This window comes from Notolepis coatsorum (genome assembly GCF_963971535.1).
Source record: "Notolepis coatsorum genome assembly, chromosome: 15".
In the NCBI taxonomy this organism is placed as follows: Eukaryota; Metazoa; Chordata; class Actinopteri; order Aulopiformes; family Paralepididae; genus Notolepis; species Notolepis coatsorum.
Window position 1 is genome coordinate 33653902 of NC_140179.1, and position 27911 is coordinate 33681812.

The 27911-nt window shown below is 45.7% G+C and overlaps 1 protein-coding gene across 2 annotated transcripts in view; it reads right to left on the reverse strand.

The window, feature by feature from the left end:
* cnot4b (CCR4-NOT transcription complex, subunit 4b) overlaps nt 1-27911 on the reverse strand; it is a 139072-nt gene that overhangs the window by 53693 nt on the left and 57468 nt on the right. For both annotated transcript variants that reach the window (XM_084330029.1, XM_084330030.1), the window contains exon 3: nt 10763-10960. In XM_084330029.1, coding sequence (XP_084186155.1) covers nt 10763-10960 — 198 coding nt within the window. The remainder of the gene's footprint in view (nt 1-10762; nt 10961-27911) is intronic.

Sequence of the window (27911 nt, forward strand, 5' to 3'; positions counted from 1 at the left end):
ACATTCAGCATTACCATCTTAATATAATGTAAATTATGTTATAAGACATTGATATCAGGAGCTATCTGTAGCTACTGCTAGCCGGCTAGATGCCGTTAGACAATGCATCATGTATTAAATAAAGTGAACTATTTAGTTTACTGGGTAATTTAGTTAAAACAGTGAGCTAACGTTAGCTACCTAGCTAACGGAGGTATCATGCTGGCCGATCGATCGGCACGGGGCATCCCTATCATTCTTAAACTGAAATGCGCATTTGTTGATATCAGGAGCTATCAGTAGCTAGCCAGATAGACAATGCATCATGTATTAAACTAAAGTGAATAGTTGACTGTGTAGTTTTGTTTAAACAGTAACGTTAGCTAGGTAGCTAACGTTAGCTCACGAGCGCTAGCTAGTTAGCCAACGCTAGCCAGCATTTGCGAAAACGAATGCCAAACTGATATCAGACGTTGATATCAGGAGCTATATAACATTAGACAACGCCTCATGTATTAAACAAAAGTGAATAGATGACTGGGCCATTTTGTTTAATGCTTGTCATGTTGAAAGAGGAGCTCTGAGGTGCTAAGGGTTTGTTGACATGCCACGGGTCTGTGAGGGGGAGGAGGGGCAAGCCGTGCAGCAGCAGCAGAGTGTGGCTGTGAGAGAAGAGCGAGTGAACCTAGTGTGGTTTGCTGATGAGAATGGTGGGCAGGAGCTGCAGCTGGATTAGCGTATCGCTGCGTTGGGAGGCGGAGATAGTCATTGGATTCGCAAATCACACTACGTTTAGACTTCAGTGAACTCTGTCAACTTAGTCAGCACGAGACATGCACCATTTGACAGCAATATATGCGCGCACTGACAGTCGGCTAATTGACATTTCCTTTGAATGTGAGAAAAAAAAATCCTCTTCGTCCCGTTTGTGTCCTGGCAAAGATTTCTGTTCGTCCCAAATCAATATTTGATCGTCCAGGGGACGACGGGACATCATTAGTCTCGAGCCCTGACAGCCCTGACAGCAGCAGAGTACACTACACCAGCAGAGTACACTACACCAACACAGTACAACAGCAGAGTACACTACACCAGCAGAGTACACTACACCAGCAGAGTACACTACACCAACAGAGTACACTACACCAGCAGCAGAGTACACTACACCAACAGAGTACACTACACCAACAGAGTAAACTACACCAACAGAGTACACTACACCAGCAGAGTACACTACACCAACAGCAGAGTACACTACACCAACAGAGTACACTACACCAACAGAGTACACTACACCAGCAGAGTACACTACACCAGCAGAGTACACTACACCAACAGAGTACACTACACCAACAGAGTACACTACACCAGCAGAGTACACTACACCAACAGAGTACACTACACCAACAGAGTACACTACACCAGCAGAGTACACTACACCAGCAGAGTACACTACACCAGCAGAGTACACTACACCAACAGCAGAGTACACTACACCAACAGAGTACACTACACCAACAGAGTACACCAACAGCAGAGTACACTACAACAGCAGAGTACACTACACCAACAACAGAGTACACTACACCAGCAGAGTACACTACACCAACAGAGTACACTACACCAACAGAGTACACTACACCAGCAGAGTACACTACACCAACAGAGTACACTACACCAACAGAGTACACTACACCAACAGAATACACTACACCAGCAGAGTACACTACACCAGCAGAGTACACTACACCAGCAGAGTACACTACACCAACAGAGTACACTACACCAACAGAGTACACTACACCAGCAGAGTACACTACACCAACAGAGTACACTACACCAGCAGAGTACACTACAACAGCAGAGTACACTACACCAACAGCAGAGTACACTACACCAGCAGAGTACACTACACCAACAGAGTACACTACACCAGCAGAGTACACTACACCAACAGCAGAGTACACTACACCAGCAGAGTACACTACACCAGCAGAGTACACTACACCAGCAGAGTACACTACACCAACAGAGTACACTACACCAACAGAGTACACTACACCAGCAGAGTACACTACACCAACAGAGTACACTACACCAACAGCAGAGTACACTACACCAACAGAGTACACTACACCAACAGAGTACACTACACCAGCAGAGTACACTACATCAGCAGAGTACACTACACCAGCAGAGTACACTACACCAACAGCAGAGTACACTACACCAGCAGAGTACACTACACCAACAGCAGAGTACACTACACCAACAGCAGAGTACACTACACCAGCAGAGTACACTACACCAACAGCAGAGTACACTACACCAGCAGAGTACACTACACCAACAGAGTACACTACACCAACAGCAGAGTACACTACACCAACAGAGTACACTACACCAACAGAGTACACTACACCAGCAGAGTACACTACACCAACAGAGTACACTACACCAACAGAGTACACTACACCAGCAGAGTACACTACACCAACAGAGTACACTACACCAACAGAGTACACTACACCAGCAGAGTACACTACACCAACAGAGTACACTACACCAACAGAGTACACTACACCAACAGAGTACACTACACCAACAGAGTACACTACACCAGCAGAGTACACTACACCAACAGAGTACACTACACCAGCAGAATACACTACACCAACAGAGTACACTACACCAACAGAGTACACTACACCAGCAGAGTACACTACACCAACAGAGTACACTACACCAGCAGAGTACACTACACCAACAGAGTACACTACACCAACAGAGTACACTACACCAACAGAGTACACTACACCAACAGAGTACACTACACCAGCAGAGTACACTACACCAACAGAGTACACTACACCAGCAGAGTACACTACACCAACAGAGTACACTACACCAACAGAGTACACTACACCAGCAGAGTACACTACACCAACAGAGTACACTACACCAGCAGAGTACACTACACCAACAGCAGAGTACACTACACCAACAGAGTACACTACACCAACAGAGTACACTACACCAACAGCAGAGTACACTACACCAACAGCAGAGTACACTACACCAACAGCAGAGTACACTACACCAACAGAGTACACTACACCAGCAGAGTACACTACACCAACAGCAGAGTACACTACAACAGCAGAGTACACTACACCAGCAGAGTACACTACACCAGCAGAGTACACTACACCAGCAGAGTACACTACACCAACAGCAGAGTACACTACACCAGCAGAGTACACTACACCAACAGCAGAGTACACTACACCAGCAGAGTACACTACACCAACAGCAGAGTACACTACACCAGCAGAGTACACTACACCAACAGAGTACACTACACCAGCAGAGTACACTACACCAACAGAGTACACTACACCAACAGAGTACACTACACCAACAGAGTACACTACACCAACAGAGTACACTACACCAACAGAGTACACTACACCAACAGCAGAGTACACTACACCAACAGAGTACACTACACCAGCAGAGTACACTACACCAGCAGAGTACACTACACCAGCAGAGTACACTACACCAGCAGAGTACACTACACCAGCAGAGTACACTACACCAGCAGAGTACACTACACCAACAGCAGAGTACACTACACCAACAGAGTACACTACACCAGCAGAGTACACTACACCAACAGAGTACACTACACCAACAGAGTACACTACACCAACAGAGTACACTACACCAACAGAGTACACTACACCAACAGAGTACACTACACCAACAGCAGAGTACACTACACCAACAGAGTACACTACACCAGCAGAGTACACTACACCAGCAGAGTACACTACACCAACAGAGTACACTACACCAACAGAGTACACTACACCAGCAGAGTACACTACACCAACAGAGTACACTACACCAGCAGAGTACACTACACCAGCAGAGTACACTACACCAACAGAGTACACTACACCAACAGAGTACACTACACCAACAGAGTACACTACACCAGCAGAGTACACTACACCAACAGAGTACACCAGACAGACAGAGGAGAATGAGAACAAGGTTTGTTGTTCAATGGTTTCAGAGGTTAATTAAGCCGGCTGAGCGGGTGAGAAAGCGAACTCACGCGCCTGGTGTTACAATACTTCCAAAGCGTTGGGACTTTTTTTAATCTCCTTCAGACGGTGCTAGGCCGCCTCCCCTTCAGCAGAAACATGGAATATTAACCTTCAGAGCTATTTGTGGCATGTGATGTCATCGTGGACGGCGTGAGGCACAGCGGCTGCTGGGGACGTGCTGTTTCTCGTGGGTTTGTGTGTTTGTGTGTGTATGTGGGGGGTAGGGCTGAGCCCAAACGTTTGGACCTTCGTTCGTTACGTTGGCATTCGAATTCTAAATCAACATTCGAATTTTTTATTTAAAAAAAAGTGTCTATTCATTCTGTTTAAACCAATGGGGTTTTCCTTCACAGTTGCAGATAAAGATTAGGTTACACTAATATTATAGTATTAAAACTGATGAGTTATATTCATTAAGGAAAGTTGATTTAATTAAAAAAAATAACTCATTTAATCAGATTAATCACTTTATTCAAATTGAGGATTTAGTTTGAGGATATTTATATAAAAAGATAATTAAAAAAGAAAAATAATTCGGTTTTAATTAAAAACGAAGGTTCGAACGTCCGTTCGAAAAACCCTGATGAAGTTCGAATCCCAATAACAAGCTTCGGGGACAGCCTTAGTATGGGGGGGGGGGGGGGTATTGGCAGAGTAAACTGTGACTGTGGCTGGCGCACCAGATCCACAGTGTACTACCACTAAGTTTGGTGGAGAGAACTCACGCACACAGCATACGATACAAATCATTGAAATACCTTTTGCGGATGTTTTCCTAAAAAATCTTGAGTGGTTAGCGAATTAGAAAATCAGGTTATCTAGGATATTTATCCTTCTGGGATGCATTCCTTGAATGAATTCAATCAATGAATCAAACAACAATTGCATTTACTGTATTTTCATACGGTTTTCAACATCTGAAAAAGGGGCGTTGTCTCGTTTTTAAATGTCATTATACAATCATTAATGATGCAGCCTTCGTGTGGCGTGAGGGAGGTTGAGAACAAGTGTCTGAGGGTGGAGGTCAGAGCTGAGACCCTCTCTTCTCTGCCGGAGGTGTTTCAAACAGCTAGTCTCCAGGGCTCTGTCGCCTACAGCTAGTCTCCAGGGTTCTGTCTCCTACAGCTAGTCTCCAAATCTGTCTCCTACAGCTAGTCTCCAGGGCTCTGTCCCCTACAGCTAGTCTCCAGGGCTCTGTCCCCTACAGCTAGTCTCCAGGGCTGTGTCCCCTACAGCTAGTCTCCAGGGCTCTGTCCTCTACAGCTAGTCTCCAGGGCTCTGTCCCCTACAGCTAGTCTCCAGGGCTCTGTCCCCTACAGCTAGTCTCCAGGGCTCTGTCTCCTACAGCTAGTCTCCAGGGCTCTGTCCTCTACAGCTAGTCTCCAGGGCTCTGTCTCCTACAGCTAGTCTCCAGGGCTCTGTCCCCTACAGCTAGTCTCCAGGGCTGTCCCCTACAGCTAGTCTCCAGGGCTCTGTCTCCTACAGCTAGTCTCCAGGGCTCTGTCTCCTACAGCTAGTCTCCAGGGCTCTGTCCCCTACAGCTAGTCTCCAGGGCTGTCCCCTACAGCTAGTCTCCAGGGCTCTGTCCCCTACAGCTAGTCTCCAGGGCTCTGTCCCCTACAGCTAGTCTCCAGGGCTCTGTCCCCTACAGCTAGTCTCCAGGGCTCTGTCCCCTACAGCTAGTCTCCAGGGCTCTGTCCCCTACAGCTAGTCTCCAGGGCTCTGTCTCCTACAGCTAGTCTCCAAGTCTGTCTCCTACAGCTAGTCTCCAGGGCTCTGTCTCCTACAGCTAGTCTCCAGGTCTCTGTCTCCTACAGCTAGTCTCCAGGTCTCTGTCCCCTACAGCTAGTCTCCAGGGCTCTGTCCCCTACAGCTATTCTCCAGGGCTCTGTCCCCTACAGCTAGTCTCCAGGGCTCTGTCCCCTACAGCTAGTCTCCAGGGCTCTGTCTCCTACAGCTAGTCTCCAGGGCTCTGTCTCCTACAGCTAGTCTCCAAGTCTGTCTCCTACAGCTAGTCTCCAGGTCTCTGTCTCCTACAGCTAGTCTCCAGGTCTCTGTCCCCTACAGCTAGTCTCCAGGGCTCTGTCCCCTACAGCTATTCTCCAGGGCTCTGTCCCCTACAGCTAGTCTCCAGGGCTCTGTCCCCTACAGCTAGTCTCCAGGGCTCTGTCCCCTACAGCTAGTCTCCAGGGCTCTGTCCGCTACAGCTAGTCTCCAGGGCTCTGTCCCGTACAGCTAGTCTCCAGAGCTCTGTCCCTTACAGTGGTATCTCTCGTTGCGCCCTGTGCACTTTCGATTCCCCGTGTACACCGCGATGTCTCGGGTTTGAGTGGAAGAAAAGGCGCCCAATGTGATCAAGGCCTGAAGCAACACACTCTATAGTAGGCCAACAACTGGCTGAGAAATTACAAATCTGACCCAATTTCCGATCATTCTTTTCAAATCCCAAATCGTCTCTATTGCGATTGTCTGCTAATATAAATTGGTGGATCCCTACCGACGGGTTAATCACGTCAGCCTCCCGGTCGGAAGAGCGGTAATAACTCTGAAGGTATTTATGACCTAAACCAGTGGTTCCCAAAGTCGGGGTCGCGACCCAAAGGTGGGCCGCGAGCAGCCACGGGTGGGCCGCGAGATGATTTAAAAAAAAAAAAATTAAAAATTAAAAATTAAAAAAAATTTGTCAGGCCACTGAACTTAGAAGCAGGCCAGGACAGTGTTTCTAGTTGTATTCTAAAATTCGATTCTATTGTATTCTAAAATGTGACTATATGGTTTTATATTAACTTAATAAATAAACAAAAACGAAAAATCTACTTATTTCAACGAACATTTCAAACTAAATAACAGATTATGCACATAAAACGCTGAAAACAACCGAAGCAACAATAGTATTTTAATGAGGCTATTATTATTATCATTATTATTTTGCAACAAGTTAGCACTCTCATAAATAGCACATATAAATGAATAACTAACTTGAACTAACTTAATAGGATTGAAGTGATATTTGGCTTAAAAAATCGGCCGCCTGGCAAAAAAAAGAAAAAAAAAGCCAGACGATGTGCATTGGGCCGCGGCTCTCTGACGCCTTATTTTCTGGGCCCCGGCCTGAAAAGTTTGGGAACCCCTGACCTAAACCACTAATATCAACAAATATCCCCATTTAGTCTTCCATTTGTTTCATCTCTCGTATCCTCCTCCGCAGAATGCGGTCGGTCTGAACACTGATGCCCTAAAAAGGGCTTCTGTTGGTGGGTAAGCCGAGTGAAGCTGCTTGGAACGCCACAACTCCTAGAGCACTCTGTGCCTCTACTTATTAAAAGATGCTGTAAGTGGTTTTTCTTTTGTATAAATAAAGAGTTAAATAGCTCTTCATAGTGTGTTTGGTCGGTAACGTGGGTCTCCCAGTCCCTCCTGCTCGGCAGTAAATACTATATCTATACATACCTTCTCTTACTAGTTACGCTGCTGGCCAGTATTACTACTACCATACTGTCTTTATACCTGTATCACTGATAGGGCTGCAACGATTAGTCGACATAATTGACGACGTCGATCATAAAAACTCGTCAACGCAGAATTTTTGCGTCGATGCGTTGTATATATATTTTTTTTATTAAAACAGGGCTGGCAACGTTCCTTCAAAACTGCGCAAATGTTCATTTGTACCTGCAATGCACTACAGGAAGTGCTGGGGCAGTATCATTTTCATTGTCTGCCATGACTGCATTCTGTGTACTAACAACAAAGAAGAAGAAAGCAGCAGCACTAACTTACAGCTGAAACACCCTGGAACCGTGATGACAGCTATTTCAGATCATGGGTAAGTTTTAGCTAGTTAGTATTGTAATGTTTACATTAGCTTACATTAGCTTACATGTTGGAAAACAATGTCTCATGGATAATGCTTGCTAAGCGAACGCTATTTCAGTTAATAAGTTGACGCTGCGTGTCCCTGTCCACCAACAAGCTGTATGTAACGTTAGCTAAACACAGCGCCGAGCTTACAGCCTACTAGAGCACACTGGAGCTTGGCTAGGCCAGTGGTTCCCAAAGTTGGGGTCGCGACCCAAAGGTGGGCCGCGAGCAGCCACGGGAGGGCCGCGAGATGATTTCCATAAAAAAAAGAAAAGAAAAAAGAAAAAAAAATTGTCAGGCTACTGAACTTAGAAGCAGGCCAGGACAGTGTTTCTAGTTGTATTCTAAAATTATATTCTATTGTATTCTAAAATGTGACTATATGGTTTTATATTAACTTAATAAATAAACAAAAACGAAAAATCTACTTATTTCAACGAACATTTCAAACTAAATAACAGATTATGCACATAAAACGCTGAAAACAACTGAAGCAACAATAGTATTTTAATGAGGCTATTATTATTATCATTATTATTTTGCAACAAGTTAGCCCTCTCATAAATAGCACATATAAATGAATAACTAACTTGAACTAACTTAATAGGATTGAAGTGATATTTGGCTTAAATATTTGGTCACATGGCAAAAAAAGAAAAAAAAAAAAAAGCCTGACGATGTGCATTGGGCCGCGGCTCTCTGATGCCTTATTTTCTGGGTCCCGGCCTGAAAAGTTTGGGAACCACTGGGCTAGGCTACCGGTGTTTACAGCTCCGTGAATTAGCACGGCGTGTCGTATTATTGCAGACTGGTTAAGTTAAGATAGCCAGTGCCAACGTCATTCATTGCCTGTATAGTAGTGATGAACCAATGTGAAAATTGTGGCAGATACCGATAACCGATATTAATATTGCTGTTCTGGCAGATACCGATATTTACCGATGTCGTGTATAGAAAACACTTTTATGATAATCAAATAAAGAGCTATTTTCCAAAACGCTTAATTTATTTTGAACAAATGTTTTTTTTATTTTCCCTTGGGGGATATCTTCGATGACCATGGTTTCTGCAAATAACAAAACGCTTTATTTGTTAAAGTTATTTTCAGAAATGACTATTGTTTCAAAAGAATATTTTGAAACAATTTAAGGCCAAAACATGTATATAAAAAAATAAAAATTATATCGGCCCTATCTTGATATCAGACCGATACCAATGTGTTAAAAAAATAAAAATAAAATAAAAATGCCATATCGGCCGATATATCGCGCATCACTGCTGTATAGCGCCATGGTCTCTAGGTTGCTTTTTTTCTCAGTTGAAAAAAGTTGAACTTTTTGGGCTAAAGTGCAGGCAATAAAGAGATAAAGACACATACACACAGCTCCTCTCACTCACACACAGCAAACAAAAGACCTATAAGTCTGTCTGATCTGACTCATCCTCCTCTCCTCTCCCCTACAGCTGTTGGAGATGGTGGAGCCTAGTGAGAGGATCCACGTCACTCACCCTCCTGGACCAGGTTAATAACAGCCCCATCAGAACCGCGGCGCTGGGGCAGAGGCTGCTACATAATACATTATTTGCACATTATCTTTACATTTAAACTTGCACTTTAATTTGTTTTCATTATGATTGATTATTGTATTTGTTATTAAAATACATTTGATTAAGCAAGTAGCTTAAGATCCAAATTCAAATGTTTCATGAGTCATTATTTTATGGAATCATGTTGGACAACAGGGTGACATTCACAGTTGTGCAGACTTGAGCATGTGAGGTAAAACATGCACTGGAGCTCGGAAAAGGAGCCGCGCCCACAGGAAGCAGAAATGGAGGGTGTGACAGAAATAATCGTTAGATTAGTCGACTAATCGAAAAAATCGTTAGTTGCAGCCCTAATCACTGATATACATTGACATACATCTGATTAGCACTAATGTGTATATTTTAGGGGTGTGTAACAATGCATCGATCCTAAGGTAGAAATCACATCAAATCGAAGTCAAATGAATATTGAATCGTTGCCTGAAGAATCGTAATCGAATCGAAGTGGGGTCGAGTCGTTACACCCCTAGTATATTTTATACCCAGTTTAATCACCTGTACAATGCTGTTGCACTTTACTGTTACATTTGCACTCTGGTTGGATGCCAAACTTGCTTCCGTTCTACTGTACTTGTGCTGTGTGTGATGACAATACATTTGAATCTAATGTAATACAGTGCACGGGGAATGAGGACGTGAGTGCGTGAGCGTGTATGCGCAAATATCACCCCCACCCTCAGATCACTTCACTGGCTCCCCGTGGAACACAGGATCGAGTACAAGGTCTCCCTCCTCACTCACCAGTGCGTACACGGTGGTGCCCCTGCCTACCTCAAGGAACTCCTCACCCCCCAGTCCTCCTCACACTCCCTCCGCTCCGGCACAGCCTACCTCTTCAAAGCCCCCAGGACTAAGCTGCACACTATGGGCGATCGAGCCTTCTGCTCTGCCGCACCCTGACTGTGGAATGCTCTCCCCATCCACCTGAGAGCACCACAGTCTGTCGAGGCTTTTAAAAGGGGCCTAAAAACGTTTCTTTTTAACAAGGCTTTTGCCTGAATTTTTCTTTTACTTTTACTCTATTAATTTTATTTTATTTTTATGTTCTTCCATTTCATTGGTTGTTTTATTCATTTTAATTGTTTTATTCATTTAACTTTTTATCTTTATCTCCTGTAGCACTTTGAGATTCTCACAAATATAAAGTGCGGTACAAATTGAATTTATTATTATTATTATTGTGTGTGCCCTCTGACCTCGGGGTCGGCCAGCCTCTGCGACAGCCCCACCACGAACACCAGGTTCCTCTGGACCACGCGCACGCTGGCCAGGTGCTTGCGGTTCTCCGTGATCTTTTGCTTCTTCTCGTTCTGCTTCTGCTTCTTCTCGTTCTTTATCCTCTGCAGCTCCTCCTGTGACAGAGGCTTGTAGACCGCAGGGTCCTCTGGGTAGGGCTGTGGGGGTGGGAGAGCGAGAGAGCGAGAGAGCGAGAGAGAGAGAGAGAGAGAGAGAGAGAGCGAGAGAGCGAGAGAGAGAGAGGGCGAGGTGTAGAGAGAGAGAGGGGGGTGAGAGAAAGACCAATAAGTTAGACATAGGGGTTCTCAAACTTTTTTATACCACAACCCCATTTTATTTAGGATTTCTTTTGGCAACCCCACACTTAATGTATCGCGTAATTTCAAGGTGGAATTAAGGAATATGAAAATAAAAGCACACGTTGTTGAACTTGATCATGCATATTTATTAGAAAATTGTATTACAGCACTATGTTACCAATACACATTTATAAAACAAGGCATATTTAGCCAAAATATGTTGCCAGAAGATAAAGAAATATATATAATCGACTTGCCAATGGGTGACCCCACTGTCACCTACCCACGACCCCACTTTGGGTCGCGACCCATAGTTTGAGAACCACAGAGTTAGACCAATCAGTGGCTCCTAAACTGGGGGTCTTTGAGAAGGTCCAAGGGGGTCCTCAGATAATCAGAAAGGTCTTTATTGCCAAGTAGTTGACACATACAAGGAATTTGATTTGGTCATTTGGTGATTATGATGACATTAACTCATTGACTGCCACGCTGTTTTCCGATCTTTACTCCCTGGCGCCAGCGTTATTGACCATTTTCACGATGTTTGCGGACCCATCATCTATTCTATTATAGCTATGGCTCATTTGACAGGCAATATTTATAGTACAACAGGGACGAAACTGTTCATTTCTACATCTTCGTTTGTGCGCTATAGCACGGTAAACATCGCCCCGTTTCAAAATAATCCAGGCTGTTTTTTTAGATTGTGAGATAAAGTGTGTTTTGTGCAGCGTATGTGCAAATCTCGCAGCTGCTCGCCTGAAACCTATATTATTATATCACAATTTACTCAAGCTTAGTAACAAACAATATTTCTGACACTGGGAATACATTCCATGAGATTCATAGATGTCCCTAGATACCAAGAACATGCAAATGGTCCTTGTAAAAGTGGAGCAATCTTCCATTTACTTAGGTATGTATTTTTAGGCGGATTTTCAGAAAATAGGGCCTAAAAATACATATCTAAGTGGAAGATAGTTGTAACTGAGGGGTACAATTCCCTGACTGTATTACTAGATATGATACTTACTACCACTACCTTTGTACTTAATATTCGGCCACCCAGTACTCGGCATAAATATATTATGATGAACACTGTCACATAGATGAAACGGATCCAACACAAATGTACGAATTAGAAATAGGTCTTTATTTCTACACAGCGATGGTGTGTAGAGCAAGCACTTAATCAAATCAATCACATTTATGAATGGGAATTAGTATGCACTTTTATGGCAAGAGTATTCGTCGGTATATCAATAGAGAATGTCCAATCTCTGAAGGCGCAGGTGGTACATATACGACCTGGAATAGTTAAGGAATAACAGCAATGATACTTTAATGATTATAGACTGGATACACTAGAGGGGGTTAATCCGGTCGCTTGTAAGCCGACAGGAGTAGGAAGGGGGGGGGGGTAGAGTCCGGCTGCCACATCCGGCCAAGGGTATCCCAGGTGAACCCACTGTAGTGCCGTTCAATGCGCCGGCGATCCTTGGACCACAGATGAAAGCAGATGGACTCTTTGTGGGCCGGCGTCCTCCGGTCCACGGAGGAGAGACGTGAAGCGACCTCGTCTTGCAGAGCGTCTCCTCACCTTGCGTCCTCTCCAGGGGGGGGGGTTCCAACACACGGCAGTGTCGGGGGTCTTTATCCATGGAATAATCAACGTATACAAAGCATAATCCGTGCCTGGGAAGGCGGGCTGTCGTCGGTAGAATAATCCGGTATACAGGTCCACTCGCTCGTCGGCTCTGGGGCTCCTCGGGTGCAATCTCACATGGGGTCGATCATCCTGGATAAACAGCCAGTTTTCTGCCCGAAACGATGGGGTGCTGACTACGGTAGTATTCTCACCGCACGAAGCACTATATATTAACAGACTATTATTAGCTTAATAGACTACGTCCAACTCGACGATATAGTGCCAAATATGACTATTCAAATATTAATATACACAATGTCTCAATACCGATGGTAGGCCGAACTTGGCCTTACTCCCACACGTGGCGTCGCGGGGAGGCTTTACGTCTGTCACTCTATTGGAGGGTAAGAAACTGGACTGAAAAGGAAGTCCTACTTTAGTAGCGCAGTATATATACGCACTATGAACAAATAGTCCCATTAGTGGTGCGGTAGCCAGATTCCTACGCGGAACTAGGACTTGTTCGTACATGTTGAGCGGTACGTTTGAACTGGGTCTGGGGGGTATGGCAGCCTGGCACCAAGGTCTCGACCAATAGTAGAATGGAGACTATTATGGGATGTTCAGTAGGCTAGAATGGATATTCAATGCATATTGTACAAGGAATATACAAGGGATATCAGGGAATATTAGAGAATATACAAATACAATTAAATATATATATATAATAAATATATATATTCGGTTTAATCTGGCCCTTCACAACAGCCACCCCCTGATTGGTCCCAGACCTAATCAGTTAAGCAGAGACAGATTAATCGCGTTGTCTATTTACACATAAGGGTTTGCTGTAGGGGTCAGTCAACTTCACAAAGTCATAGGGTTATAGGGTCATGGTCATCATCGATTGTGTCTGGGAGTCGGGGCAGTTCTATGAGCCTCGCCACGGGACGGGTGTAAGTGCGACCCTGGACAAGCACTTCAGCTGCTCGGACCTTGCCGTCGGCACCGGTGATCACTTTGCTTACGCGGCCGGCCGGCCACATAGCTCTGGGCAGTGATTGATCAATAATCATGACGACTGTTCCTTCTGTCAAATTGTCTCTCTCCTTTACCCACTTCTGGCGGGTCTGTAGAGACGGTAGGTAGTGCAGTAGGAAACTGCTCCAAAACTTGTCGGCTAATACTTGGCTGTACCTCCACATTCGTCGGCCGTTCGCTTCTTCAGGCCGGTACATTGTCTGGGGTAATGCAGGATCTAGCCGCCCCATCAGGAGTGTGTTGGGGGTAACTGGGTCGATATCCGCCACATCACTGGAGACATATCCGAGGGGCTTCGAGTTAAGTACTCCCTCAATCTCCGTGAGGACTGTCATTAGGACTTCTTCCGCCACAGTCTGGGCCCCAAGTACTGCGTACAGGGCTGTCTTTATGGAGCGCACTTCTCGTTCCCAAGTGCCACCGAAGTGGGGTGCGTTTGGGGGGTTGAATTGGAAATCAACCTGTGCTGGAGCGAGGTGGGTCTTAAGTTCTGGGCCCATAGCTTGGAAGCTCTCTCTCAGCTCTCTTTCGCCGCCTTTGAAGTTTGTCCCATGATCGGACAATAGGGTAGACGGTCTTCCTTTCCGTGATGTGAATCTACGGAAGGCCATAAGGAATGAGTCTGTGCTCATGGTCGGGAGAAGCTCGATGTGTATCGCTCTGGTGGTCATGCATTTGAATACAATACCCCACCGCTTCTCGGTTCCTCTTCCTTTCTTTATGTGCAGCGGGCCAAAGCAGTCCATACCCGTTGAGTGGAATGGCTTGTCACCGATTCGGAGGCGACATGGAGGAAGGTCAGCCATCCTTGGTATGCTGGGCTGCGCGCGCCACTTGCGGCAGTCTAGACATGTTCGCTGGAAGCGTCGTACCGCCTCTCTTCTTTGTAGGATCCAGTAACGACGTCTGATTTCCGCGAAGACTCTTTCTGCTCCTGCGTGATGTACATCCTCATCGTATTTCTTTATAATCAGCTCTGTGACCTTGTGTCGGCTGTTCAATACGATCGGGTATTTAATGTCATCCGGTAGATTGGGGGCTCTGCGTAGGCGACCACCCACTCTGATGAGGGTATGAGCGTCGCTCTCGGGGGCCAGATGAATTAATCTGCTGTCGGATGGGACGGGCTTTCCTCCCTGTAGACAGGCCAATTCATCGGGGAACGAGTCTCTCTGGGCTCGCTGCAGTAGGAGCAATTCTGCTTCCTCGTAGTTAGCTGCTGGAATGGGGTCGTCCCAGCCCTGGTCCTTGTCCCACAATGCTCGTACAATCATTTTTGCCCTGGTGGTGTACGGTAGAATACATCCTAGCGGGTCATATTGTCGGGCGAGTGTTGTGTACACACTCCGTCTGGTGGTCGGCGCCGCCGCCGGCCTTCCCTGCTCCGTAGTCAGGGGCTTGTGTCTGTAGTGAAGCGAATCTGTTTTGAATCGCCACACCAATCCCAGGGTCATCTCCTGGGCTTCTCCCGGGATTGTAGCCATCCAGGTCTCGCTGCTGGCTGCCTTGTCCTCGGAGGAGAGGCTGCGCAGTACTTGCGGATCGCTGCTGGCCCACTGCCTGAGATCAAAGCCGCCTTTGATCAATGAGGCGCGGAGTTTAATCAGGAGAGCCTCGGCTTCTTCCTGGGTTGAAAGGCTTTGTAGACAGTTGTCTACGTAGAAGCTGTTCTTTACGCTGTGTCGGACCTCTTCGTCCGCTGCTGGGTCCTCTGCTACATGTTTCTGTAGTGCAAAGGTAGCACAGCAGGGGCTGCACGTCGTTCCGAAGGGGAGGACTTCCCATTGGTAGATGGCTGGGTGCTCATCTCCTGGCTTCTCTCTCCATAGGAACCGTAACAGGGGCTTGTCCTCCTCTACTAATCTCACCTGCAGGAACATTCCTTTAATGTCCCCGCTGATGGCCACCTTTTCCTGGCGGAAGCGGAGTAGAACGCCGAGTAGGGAGGGGCCGAGTGTGGGACCGGGCAGTAACTCTTTATTCAGATTTTGGGATCCGATCTGGTAGCTGCAGTTAAATACTATGCGGTCTTTACCGTTGTGATGGACCTTGTGGTGAGGCACGTACCACGATTCAGTGGTCTGGTCAGCCTCTTTAATGTCCATCTTTGTGACGTGTCCCGCTGTGATGAGCTTCTCAATCTCAGCGCGGTATACACTCTCTTGGGCGGGGTTCTTGGCTAAGCGCCGCTCCGTGTTCAGCAGGTACCGTTCTGTGGCGTCTGTCTTGGCGTGGAAAGTAGGCATTCCTTCTCGCCGCAGGAGTGGCGTGGCGTATCTCAACACGCCGTTGACCGGGACTCTCTTGGTCCCTGTCTCGAGGAGGTGAATGGCGTAAATGTCATCTTTAGAGCGAATGTCTTTCTTTCCGTTCTTAAAGGGCATTTGTTCCAAGGTCCATAACCGCTCTACGTGTTGCAGGAGTGCGGTTTCTCCCTCTGTGACTCGGGAGTGGAGACATCTAGTGGCTGTACTTCGGTTGAGAGATTTGGCGAGCGGGCCTTGGAGAGTCCATCCCAAACGGGTCTCGACTGCTGCAGGACAGCCTCGGGGTCCGGTATGAACCCGGTCTATCGGGACAATGAGGTCTGCATGGTCGGAGCCTATCAACAGGGTCGGCATAGCATTGTCTATGAGCGGGATCGGTAACTTGCGCAGATGTACATATTTCTCCATCAGCTTGGCGACGGGGTATGTGTACCGCGACAGTCCTATTTCTTGGCTGGTGAAAGCGTCTGTAATCTGGTACCGTCGCTCAGGCTGGCCGCTTGCTGCGATAGAGAATGAGACATTCTCGCCCTTTATCGTCTTCAAATCTCGTCTTATTGTCCGAATTGTCATTTGGGTTTCGCTTCCCCGCAGCCCTAGCTGGGCCGCAGCGGAGGCGAGCAGCAGGGTCTTCTCTGACCCGTCATCGAGGACGGCGTAAGTGTCCAGGACTTTATTCTGGTAGCTTAGTGTCACACGCACTACTTTTAGGAGTACTCGGGCTCCACTGCTGCTGGCGGGATCGATGTACATGACGCTCGCTTTGCTGCTGGATGGTGCGGGTGAAGGGCGCCGTCTGTTACTGTCGTGAAGTATGTCCAGATGGGCTCCATCGCACTTGGTGCACCTTTTCTTTAAGCGGCATTCGGCTGCCATGTGTGAGCGCGCACAGCGAAAACAGCGCTTGTTGGACTTTATCCATTGACTTGCTTCCTCCGCGTTCAGCTTGGGGAAGGAGTCACATTGCGCTAGCCAGTGTTCTTTCTCACAGTAGGGGCACACTATCTTCCACTTCTCCGTTCTGGAGGGGGTACTGTGGCTCCTGCTGCTCGATACTGACTCCGATTGGTGCATCACAGTCACCGATCTTCTTCCATCATTTAGTCGTCTGGTTCCTTCTCTGGAGCCAGGGGTGCTCCGTCCGAATGTATCTAGCCGTAGGCTGCTGACTTCTCTCGCCAGGAAGTCTGCTAGATCGAGGAGGTTCGGTTCGGGGCCATTCGGGTCTCGGTGGTCTCTCTGCCGCCTAAAACGCTCCTGTCGAGCGGGCGGCAGCTTCTCCAAGATCCTTTCCACATTTGAGTTGGTGTAAAGTTCATGCCTCCCCTTCTCTCTCTGCGCTCCCAACATCCCTACCAGGGACTGCACTCTGATGGACAGGTCGTCCAGTGCTCGATTGTCTATTGCTGGGGGTAAGCGGTCGATGTGTCGGATCTCCTGGATCACGTAATCCCATATGCGCCCATACCTCTGGTCCAATGCTACCAGCGCTGCTGTGTATGGGGTGGTGGAAGTCGCGTAGGCGAGCGCTATATTATGTCCGCGGGGTACCTTTAAGTGCTTCAGTAGGATGGCGTATTTATGGCGTTCATCCAATACATCCACCAACATGGTCTCCAGACACATGCGGAGTTCTGTATACTGGGCCCGGTTCTCTTGGGTGAAGTCGGGTACCATAGGCGTGCCAATGTATGACGCTGACTGTGGATACATCGGCGAGCGTTGGGGGAGAGGCCTCCTAGGCGAGTCTCCTCCCGCTCCTTGGTATGGGCTGGTACCGGCAGTGTACCATGGCCCGCTTGTCCAGGTGCTGTTCCTCGGTGCGGGTCGTGCGTCGTGCTCACCCGTGTATAGAGTCGGGGGTCTGTAGCGCAGCTCCGCGGGAGTATAGCCTGGGCTGTACCGGACCTCCTGGTCCGGTAGAGTACTGTGCTGTCGTCGGGCGTGGTTCTCCTCCTCTTCCTCTTCGTATTCAGTTAGGTCATCCAGTGCTTGTAGTCTCTGGTTTAGCCTCTCCACAGGATATGCTGCTCCGTCCCGGTTGCTAGGTCTCGCTTGGACCGGTGGGGGGAGGTGGTCTGTGGGGGGTATAGACCTCGTCTGTTGGTCAAGTTCAGGGTTGTTTACTCGGCTAGGGGATGCCGCCCTGGAGGTGTGTCTAGACGAGTTCCTGGAGCCTCTGGCGGAGGGAGAGGGTGTTGTCCGTCTGATCAGCTGTTCTATTAGTTGCGCTTGCTGTCTGTCGCGCTCTGCGTCCCGTAGAGCACCAGCAGCTGCTCGCTGGCTGTCTGCTCGGTCTCGGGCCACATTCTCTTCCCTCTGAATGCGTCTTATTTCTAGACGTATATGCTCTTCTTCGCTCCGCTGCTGGATCTGCAGTCGGTCGCGTTCAGCAGCGGCGTTCAGGCTGATGAGGAAGGCCTGCTGTAGGGTCCTCTCTGCCTCGCTGGGAGAAGGCGGTTGTATAGGGGAGCCTTCCCTCGGGGTACTCCTTGCGGAGCCTTGGAGGTCTATCTCCACGGTGCTCTCCCCGTCTTCTTCCGTGCCGAGTTCTCTCTCGGTAGCGTTGTATTCCTCCCGGGACTCATCGGGGACTACTTCTTCAGTACTGGCGGGGTGTGAAGTCATGTCTGGTTCCCACTGGTCCCCACCGTGAACTTGGTCAGTTACATTAGAACCCGTAGGGGCCTCTATGGTCGGGGTAGTCTGGGCGTTGGGGTTAGACATACTTTTACTTTCTAGTTTTACCGCGTTTACTGTTAGTAGAAGACTAGGTTGTTGACTGACAGCGTAAGCCTCTAAGTACTGAGGGAGCCGTCGTTCGCGCTGCGGGCGTTGGTTAGGAGGATCGTTTCGTGGAGTGTTCATCATAGGCCATTTCAATATTAATAACACTATATTAATATTACACTAATTACCATCCGGCTCGAAGGACCAATTGTAACTGAGGGGTACAATTCCCTGACTGTATTACTAGATATGATACTTACTACCACTACCTTTGTACTTAATATTCGGCCACCCAGTACTCGGCATAAATATATTATGATGAACACCGTCACGTAGATGAAACGGATCCAACACAAATGTACGAATTAGAAATAGGTCTTTATTTCTACACAGCGATGGTGTGTAGAGCAAGCACTTAATCAAATCAATCACATTTATGAATGGGAATTAGTATGCACTTTTATGGCAAGAGTATTCGTCGGTATATCAATAGAGAATGTCCAATCTCTGAAGGCGCAGGTGGTACATATACGACCTGGAATAGTTAAGGAATAACAGCAATGATACTTTAATGATTATAGACTGGATACACTAGAGGGGGTTAATCCGGTCGCTTGTAAGCCGACAGGAGTAGGAAGGGGGGGGGGTAGAGTCCGGCTGCCACATCCGGCCAAGGGTATCCCAGGTGAACCCACTGTAGTGCCGTTCAATGCGCCGGCGATCCTTGGACCACAGATGAAAGCAGATGGACTCTTTGTGGGCCGGCGTCCTCCGGTCCACGGAGGAGAGACGTGAAGCGACCTCGTCTTGCAGAGCGTCTCCTCACCTTGCGTCCTCCCAGGGGGGGGGGGGTTCCAACACACGGCAGTGTCGGGGGTCTTTATCCATGGAATAATCAACGTATACAAAGCATAATCCGTGCCTGGGAAGGCGGGCTGTCGTCGGTAGAATAATCCGGTATACAGGTCCACTCGCTCGTCGGCTCTGGGGCTCCTCGGGTGCAATCTCACATGGGGTCGATCATCCTGGATAAACAGCCAGTTTTCTGCCCGAAACGATGGGGTGCTGACTACGGTAGTATTCTCACCGCACGAAGCACTATATATTAACAGACTATTATTAGCTTAATAGACTACGTCCAACTCGACGATATAGTGCCAAATATGACTATTCAAATATTAATATACACGATGTCTCAATACCGATGGTAGGCCGAACTTGGCCTTACTCCCACACGTGGCGTCGCGGGGAGGCTTTACGTCTGTCACTCTATTGGAGGGTAAGAAACTGGACTGAAAAGGAAGTCCTACTTTAGTAGCGCAGTATATATACGCACTATGAACAAATAGTCCCATTAGTGGTGCGGTAGCCAGATTCCTACGCGGAACTAGGACTTGTTCGTACATGTTGAGCGGTACGTTTGAACTGGGTCTGGGGGGTATGGCAGCCTGGCACCAAGGTCTCGACCAATAGTAGAATGGAGACTATTATGGGATGTTCAGTAGGCTAGAATGGATATTCAATGCATATTGTACAAGGAATATACAAGGGATATCAGGGAATATTAGAGAATATACAAATACAATTAAATATATATATATAATAAATATATATATTCGGTTTAATCTGGCCCTTCACAACAATAGTCTTTACTCTTGGCTACATTTGAGGGAAAAAACGCAACATTAATTCATGCATTCTGTAGAGATGGATTTATGGCGTGATGTCATTCTCGTACCGGTACCGGACACCACATTTTATGAATACCTCTTCTCTTGTTTTTGCATTTTGTACATTTTAGTTTTGTATATTGTTTGGTCTTTTGACGTTTTATGAAGCACAATCTCAGGATGGTCATACAGAACCAAGCATTTCACTATAATGTACATTTGATCACACAATATGTGACAAATTAAACAAAACTTGAACTCCTAGTTGCTTATCATTCATTTAGACTAGAGAAGTGTGAACCCACTGAAAGAAAAACATTGAGTTCAGGGCCATCAGTATTAACACATTCATTTTGGAAAACCTAGATGCATAAGATTCTTTAATCACATTACCCCTTTTGACCCTAACCGCCCTCCGAAACTTCAAAAGCGAGCCTCCTGATCCCTCCGACGGGCACATCAGAGCCCCGCTCCTCGTATGATCATAAGGTGACTTAGCTGGATAAGATTGTTGATAGTTTGACATGAGTCCGGGATTTTATGTTCCTTGAAGCAAACTTACATTTCTAGCCTAACCTGTGTTACCAGAGCAACAACTCCTTCGGCTCAAACCTACAAAAAGGCAGGTTTAGTCAGCGGATTAGATTTGATCCATGCAATCGCCATAGTCCTGCCTGCTTTTCAGAATGACTTTTACAATGCAATTCTGCCTGATTATCAGGTACATTTGATCCTACCCCATCCACAAAACACAATTTCTACAAATTCCTGCCCATGCTCAGATAAGTGCCAATAGATCATCAAATCACTATTAATATAATTAGCCTGCAAAGTTAAGAGTTTTATTATGTATTTAGATCAGCAGCAAATATCTGTCAAGCAGCGCTTGTTGTCAGAAAGCGGTCACTGCTTCGGCAGTTTCATATTTCACAATATGGATTACTTTCATTCCTCATACTCTTCCATTAAAAAAGGTGCTGTAAGTGGCATTTTGTTGTCAACACATTCCCGCCCGACCACGGATATGTCCGTGTTTCGGCGCCATGCTTAAAGGGCCAACCACGGACATGTCCGTGGCAAGGTTGTGTGGAATAATATAATGCCCTCACTCATGTAAAGACATTCCCCTCCCTCCCCAATCCTGTGCCCCCCCCCCTCCCCATTTGACCTATCAAATGGGACCACCTCCCCCCCTTTTAACTATATAATGCTCCTCCCAACAACATTCCAGGTCTCTTTACCTGGGTCAATTCAGCTGATCACCTGGGGCGAGAGCCTCAGCCATTCTCTCTATGTACTATGTATATTTCTATCTGTTTGGTTAATAAACCTTTGTTATTAACTGAACCTCGGTTGACTGAGAACATTCTTCTTCAGGATATCCACGAATATCCCACAATTGGCGTCTACGAACTTGTGACGGACTCTTTGCGTCCTCCCGGCGTGCTGTATTGTTTCATCTATACAGAGAAAAGTGAGTATAATAGACTGGTCGACCAAAATGTATGGCAAGGAATTAAAACCTTCCCGCTTTTCTCTGTGCCAGGTGAATGTTACGGAATGTTGTCAAATATTGAGATCATGGCTGAGTAAGAATAGCGTGTAATAATATATCTGATCTGTATTGAGAATCGTTACCGGGGAAACGCGTGTACCCGGGTCCTTATCAGGCGGTTCTGAGAGGATGGGTTGTAGTGCTATTCCCGGATTGAGCTGTTGCCAACCGAAAGTTAGGGCACACCATAAGGTTGTTGGATTGCTAACCCTAGTCTAGCTGGTGCAGACTGAAATATAGGCAACAAGGTAAGATACGTGGGCTTATTAGACATGATATCCTTGGAAAACGCTACTCTGTTAGAAACGTTCTGCGATTCCTCTGCAAAAAGGCGGGAAGTAGGACCGAGAGCTGATAAAATCATAATCAGATTTACCAGAGTAACGTCATAATATTCATAGTTTCAACCTCAAACTAAGCCCACGACCTCTTCCATTCCTGAAAACGATGTATTCGGATTAGGTGAACCAATTGATCACTACAGATAGCGGGAAGCTGACTATGCGACGTCCCGGTAGTACGTGAATGTACATTAAACGGGACATTAGTCTCGGGTTGAAGGGGCTGTGAGTGTGATTAAACGGTATATTCAAATCTAATATAGCGCTGTTAAATTTCGAAGTTCAGGGTCGGTCGTTATGCCTTAATAACGATGTATAGTTAAACCGAGGGTAATCAAGCCTTATCGCAGCAGATGCTGGACGATTAAACGATCAGCGATCCGATACAGACCAGGTATACACACACGTTAACTAAATATGTATTATTGTTTGTTTGTCTGTTTAAGTCTTGTTTGTATGTGCACAATATTATAGGACCCGTCGCGTTGCTTTATTGAGTCAAGAACCGGCTGATAGCGCGCCGAGCATTGGGCGACGAGTTAACGTTATACAGAGAATAACATTGGGGTGCAACTCACACGACAAACTAGGATAGTGATTTCCGGAACCAACAAAACCGGCCCACGTGAACGACCATTTGGGAAGTATAGTTTTATCGTTTCTGTTTGTTTACGTTTCACATATGCACAGGCTCGTTCATTCAGTTACAAAACGCTGGTTTTAGGTGAATTCCAGGCTATTGAGAGCCCGCGGAAAAGTACTGCATGGATTGCAAAGCGTTATTTCCTAGGTGAATGAGAACGCGTGAACGTCGCTTGAAGCGATGACGTCATCGCGATGTGCGCCATGAAGTTATGATTTTGATATGAAACTATCCATGGGCGAACATAACGTTTAATATGCCCGAGGCGAAGGGTGTATGAAACCCACGTGTAGTATCTGTTATTAATAAAGATTATTTAATAACTGAACTGAACTATGAAGACGATGTCAGCACAACAACTTTTTCCGGTGAGTATGAAAATCCTAAATATAGATGCATGACACAACTATCATCTCAGTTACAGTAAATTACAACTATCTCAGATCACTTGTATGTTGCTTTAATGTACACGTTATAAGTCACATAAAGCTAGTTTTAAATAGGATTATAATCAATTGGATAGATTTGATCTAAAAGCTAAAGAAAGAACAACCTTTCTTTAGAGATAATGAATAAATGCAGATAATGTTTAGATGAGGCCAAATCATGCCTCCTCTTTTCCACAGTAACATTGATGAGTGAGATGATGAAATAGAGAAGGACTAGCTAATGTTTGTTGAGCACATAGGCAGTCACAGTTGTTTTGGCTTTTATTCCATTTTAATAACCTACTCAATGTCACCAAGCAGCACTGCAGATTTACCCCACTCTTCGAATTCTGAAAAGTGCATTACCGGCCAGATCCTCTTAGGGGCGCTGTCTCGATAATGCAGTGTTCCCTGTGGCAGAACGGTGGCTTTTTTTTTTTTTTACTTTCAATGGAGTTTCCAGTTAGCTGGATTCTATATGTGTAGCCTGTAGCTTGGAATACCTTTTGCGACGCCGAATTCACTATGCAGTAAAGGAATATATCTTCAGCCAATGGACATATCGATCTACCAGAAATGGCGATTGATAACTGGGAAATCCTTTTGGGGATCCAACTGGCCCACGGTAAGTTCTTTTTCACATAAATTACACGCTGATCAGGCCTTGCTTTGTTAGCCAACCAGCTGATCAGCAAATGTGGCTACTGAGGCTAACGTGGTTATTGGTAATCAATAATCAGAAACGACGTCCCCCGCCCCCCCCCCCCCCCTTCATACATTCATGGTGGACCATGAATACCGACAATATACATTTTGCGTTTTAGCTCCAGCTTCTGTAGTGCCGAAACACTGTTCGATTTAATGTTATTAGCTTAGCGCCCTGTATCTCGCCTTCCAGGAAATATACTAGTCCAAACCCCATATAACGCTTATATTCACGAGACTATAAAATAAAAGTATTGATGAAAAAATTATTTCTTTAAGCCATTTTGAAGGGACGGTTTATGGTCTCAATTGACAATGAGAATGGACAGATAGCAATACTATAAAGTATAGATTTAGCTCTACAAACAGCCTCACATACAATGCAAGTCTGTTTTGAAATGCTGGCCGTTTAGCGTGAGATTAGACGGCCCCCAATGGCCCCGAATGTGTTAAAATAACTGGTCTACATGTTAAAATAATAGCTCTACATTCCGACAGCCATCACTGATATAGTGTGTTTAGTCAGTAACATGGGTCTCCCAGTCCCTCCACTCTGCAGTAAACAGCCATCACTGATATAGAGTGTCTGTCTGGTCAGTAACATGGGTCTCTCAGTTCCTCCACTCTGCAGTAAACACAAAATAAATGTCCTGGTATCCTGTTTACAATTTATCCAATCAGGAGAGAGAACTCCACACTGCAAATATGGTCTGACAAAAATAAGACATAGAAGTAGTTAGTTTTAAGCAAATATGTGCTTGAAACAAGTCACATAATCTGCCAGTGCAATAAACTAATCTGGTTTGGCAAGATTTCTTGAAATAAGTCAAACTCTCTCGGGTTCTCCCTCCAGATTGGAGAGAAATTATTTCGTTTTTACTTAATAGCGAACGTGACATTGAAAAAAGCAAGCTAGGCTAGCGTATATCTGGGAACAAAAGCATTCATTCTGAATCTGAACGTTACATCACTGATGCTTGAAATGCGTGAGCTTAGTGAAACATGGCAAACGTGCAAAACGTTGCTACAATGTAACATCTCCACTCTTTCTTTCTTCGTCTTTCTTTTCTGTTCTCCCACAGCTGCTAACAGACTTATTCTAGTCTATTATGCCAGTTATGCTACCTGGCTAGCTAGAGAGCTGTACCCAGCATGCCGCGTAGCAGTGTAACAGTTAATAGGGTCCCCTCTCAATGTAGGTGCCGGTAAAAATATTGATGCCCTTCCAGAGTTAAAAGAGTGTGTTTGTTCATCAATCATGGACGAATTTAGCCTCATGGTTAGCCCAGTGTTGGCTTGGTAATATTACTTGATGAAGATAACGTTACAGTGCTTTCATCAGAGGTGAAAGACTTTATATATGATTTCACCCCTGACTGTGTCATCTCCCGTGTGCGCGCAACATCGGTTACGGGATCGTGGATTTATAGAAAGAAAGTGCTTCGGCACTGTGAGTAACTGCTAATTAATGCGGTTCCATTCATCCCAGATGCACGCCAACTTAACTTGCAAGCTTGCATTGAACTAAAATAAATTTTCAATTTGTTTCCGCTCAAAGGGTCGGTGCACTCTTAATTTAGCCTGTTTACTTGAATTGGAAAGGACCCCACCCCGGGGAACGTGGTATTATCCGGGATGATCGAATCCACACTTGTCTAATCAAGAGTTAGCCAGATGCAAATTAGCAAGATAATCTGATACTGCAGACGTCATTACGCAGGACTAGTTAAGCCATGTATGAGGAATGGGGCCCAGGAAAGCGATGACTGACGAGACATCCCCTGAACAGCATATTTCATAGCATATTGTAGGCGCGCGCCAAAGCAACAAGTGTGAAGTGTTGTCTTAAGGCCGAGTTAGGTCACCACTATCTTATCGTTGCTAATGACAACAAACTGTCGTCAACTAGGGTTGGCTACCAAACCCGGTACTTTTAAGCGTACCGACTGAATTACATCGGTACTACCAAGTACCGATTCATGCTAGATGATCAACCGGTACCAAATTTCAGTACCTTTACATGTTTAGTATAAGAGTGTAATATGCTAGACAAGAGGGAGCCTTTTCCACAAATATATATATTACTGTCCCGTCTCTTGGAAAGACCAAACGAGGTCAGAGGAGTTTGATAATATTTATGGCCAGATAACGTTGATATTTAAATACATGCTCATGCAATTTATTTTGTGTGGTGTGTTACAACAACAGTTTCCCCTATATGCGGTGCTGCGCGGCTGCTGAATTAGGACCACCGCTGCTATGAACTAGACCATTAAAAATAATATATAAAAAAAAAAAAAAAATTATAATTATAATATATATATATATTTATGTGGGGGGTTCTTAATGTAAAAGACTGACATGAGGAAAAGGCTGCAAGGAGAAAGCACTGCAGTCTAGTCGATTTTGTGTTTTGTTTGGCACAACGACTAAATTGGGACGGGGAGAAAACAGAGAAAAATCAGAGAAAGGGATACAAAAAAAAATAAAAAAATAAATGAAACTTGAATAAAAAGAATTTATTACAGAGAGTTAATACCACTACCTCCTGAGCCACTGTCACCATCATGCAATCAACGTGTTAATAGTTTTAACATCCCTAAATGTAATCATTTCCCAGCCCCAGTGTTGTAGCAGTCTCACCTTACCATTGTGCTGCTATCCATTTCACGCTTGTTTTATATACTTTATGCATCGATCTGCCAATTTTGTGCTCATCTTACGCCTGTCTTTTTTTACTGCTGTGAAGCACTTTGAACTGCAATTTTTTGTATGAAATGTGCTGGAGCAATCAAGCCCACTGACACACACTGTTTCAGTGCAATCAGACACACCTGCCGGCTGCCGGCGATAATAATAATCACTTTATTTGGGCTGACAGAGCCACAGAACAACTGCGTCTGCATTAAGGCTGTCCCCGAACCCTGTTTTTAGGGTTCGAACGTTCGCCAGGGTTTATCGAACGAACGTTCGAACGTTTTATTTTTTAAAATGTTATATAGTTAGAGTTACACGTTCAATAACATCAGCATATTATTTACCCAAACATAGCAAGTAGCAAACATTACTCGTCCTTCCGTTGCTCATAAGAGCCCTGAGTTGTACCCATTCTGCAGTCTGTTAATAAAGTTTTCAATCAGACACATGTATAGAAAGGCTTTGTTTTATTATAACATTCGTTGCAGTAAAATCATTATGCCTCGTTTGGTCATCCTCATCTACGTTCTCGGCGGGGAGCTAACGTATTAGCTACGGTAAGTCTGTTGTGCTTCTCGCAAGCAGATCAATGGCGGCATTGCCGGAAGTAAAAAAAACTAATAAACGCTTGCCGATTGGTGGCAACAGCAGAGGCGGGTGCAAGCGGTGTGACGTAATTGGCAGAATCGCCTGTCAATCAAAATTGTTCTATTGCATTGGTTGAGAGCTCTGGTTGAGACAATAGTATCCAGCTACAGCCCGGCAGACCTCTTCACATCGCCTCAACCCTGTGCGCCTCCTTTATTTTTTTTTCACAGAACGTTCAAACCCATTAATTAAAGTCAGAATGTCAGCGTAACGAACAAACGTTCGGGCTCAGCCTTAGTCTGCATTTGATCTCGTCTTGTCGATGGTGTAAAATGAATTAGGTATATTGTTAGTAAGTTAGCCATGTAATAAGCGGGATAATGTATAGCCTATACTCTGTCATTGTCGCAAAATAATTGACCTTCACTGACGTTTAAAACACCTCGGCGAGGCGCCTCAGTGTTCTAAACTCCGTGTCGGTCAATTATTTTGCGACA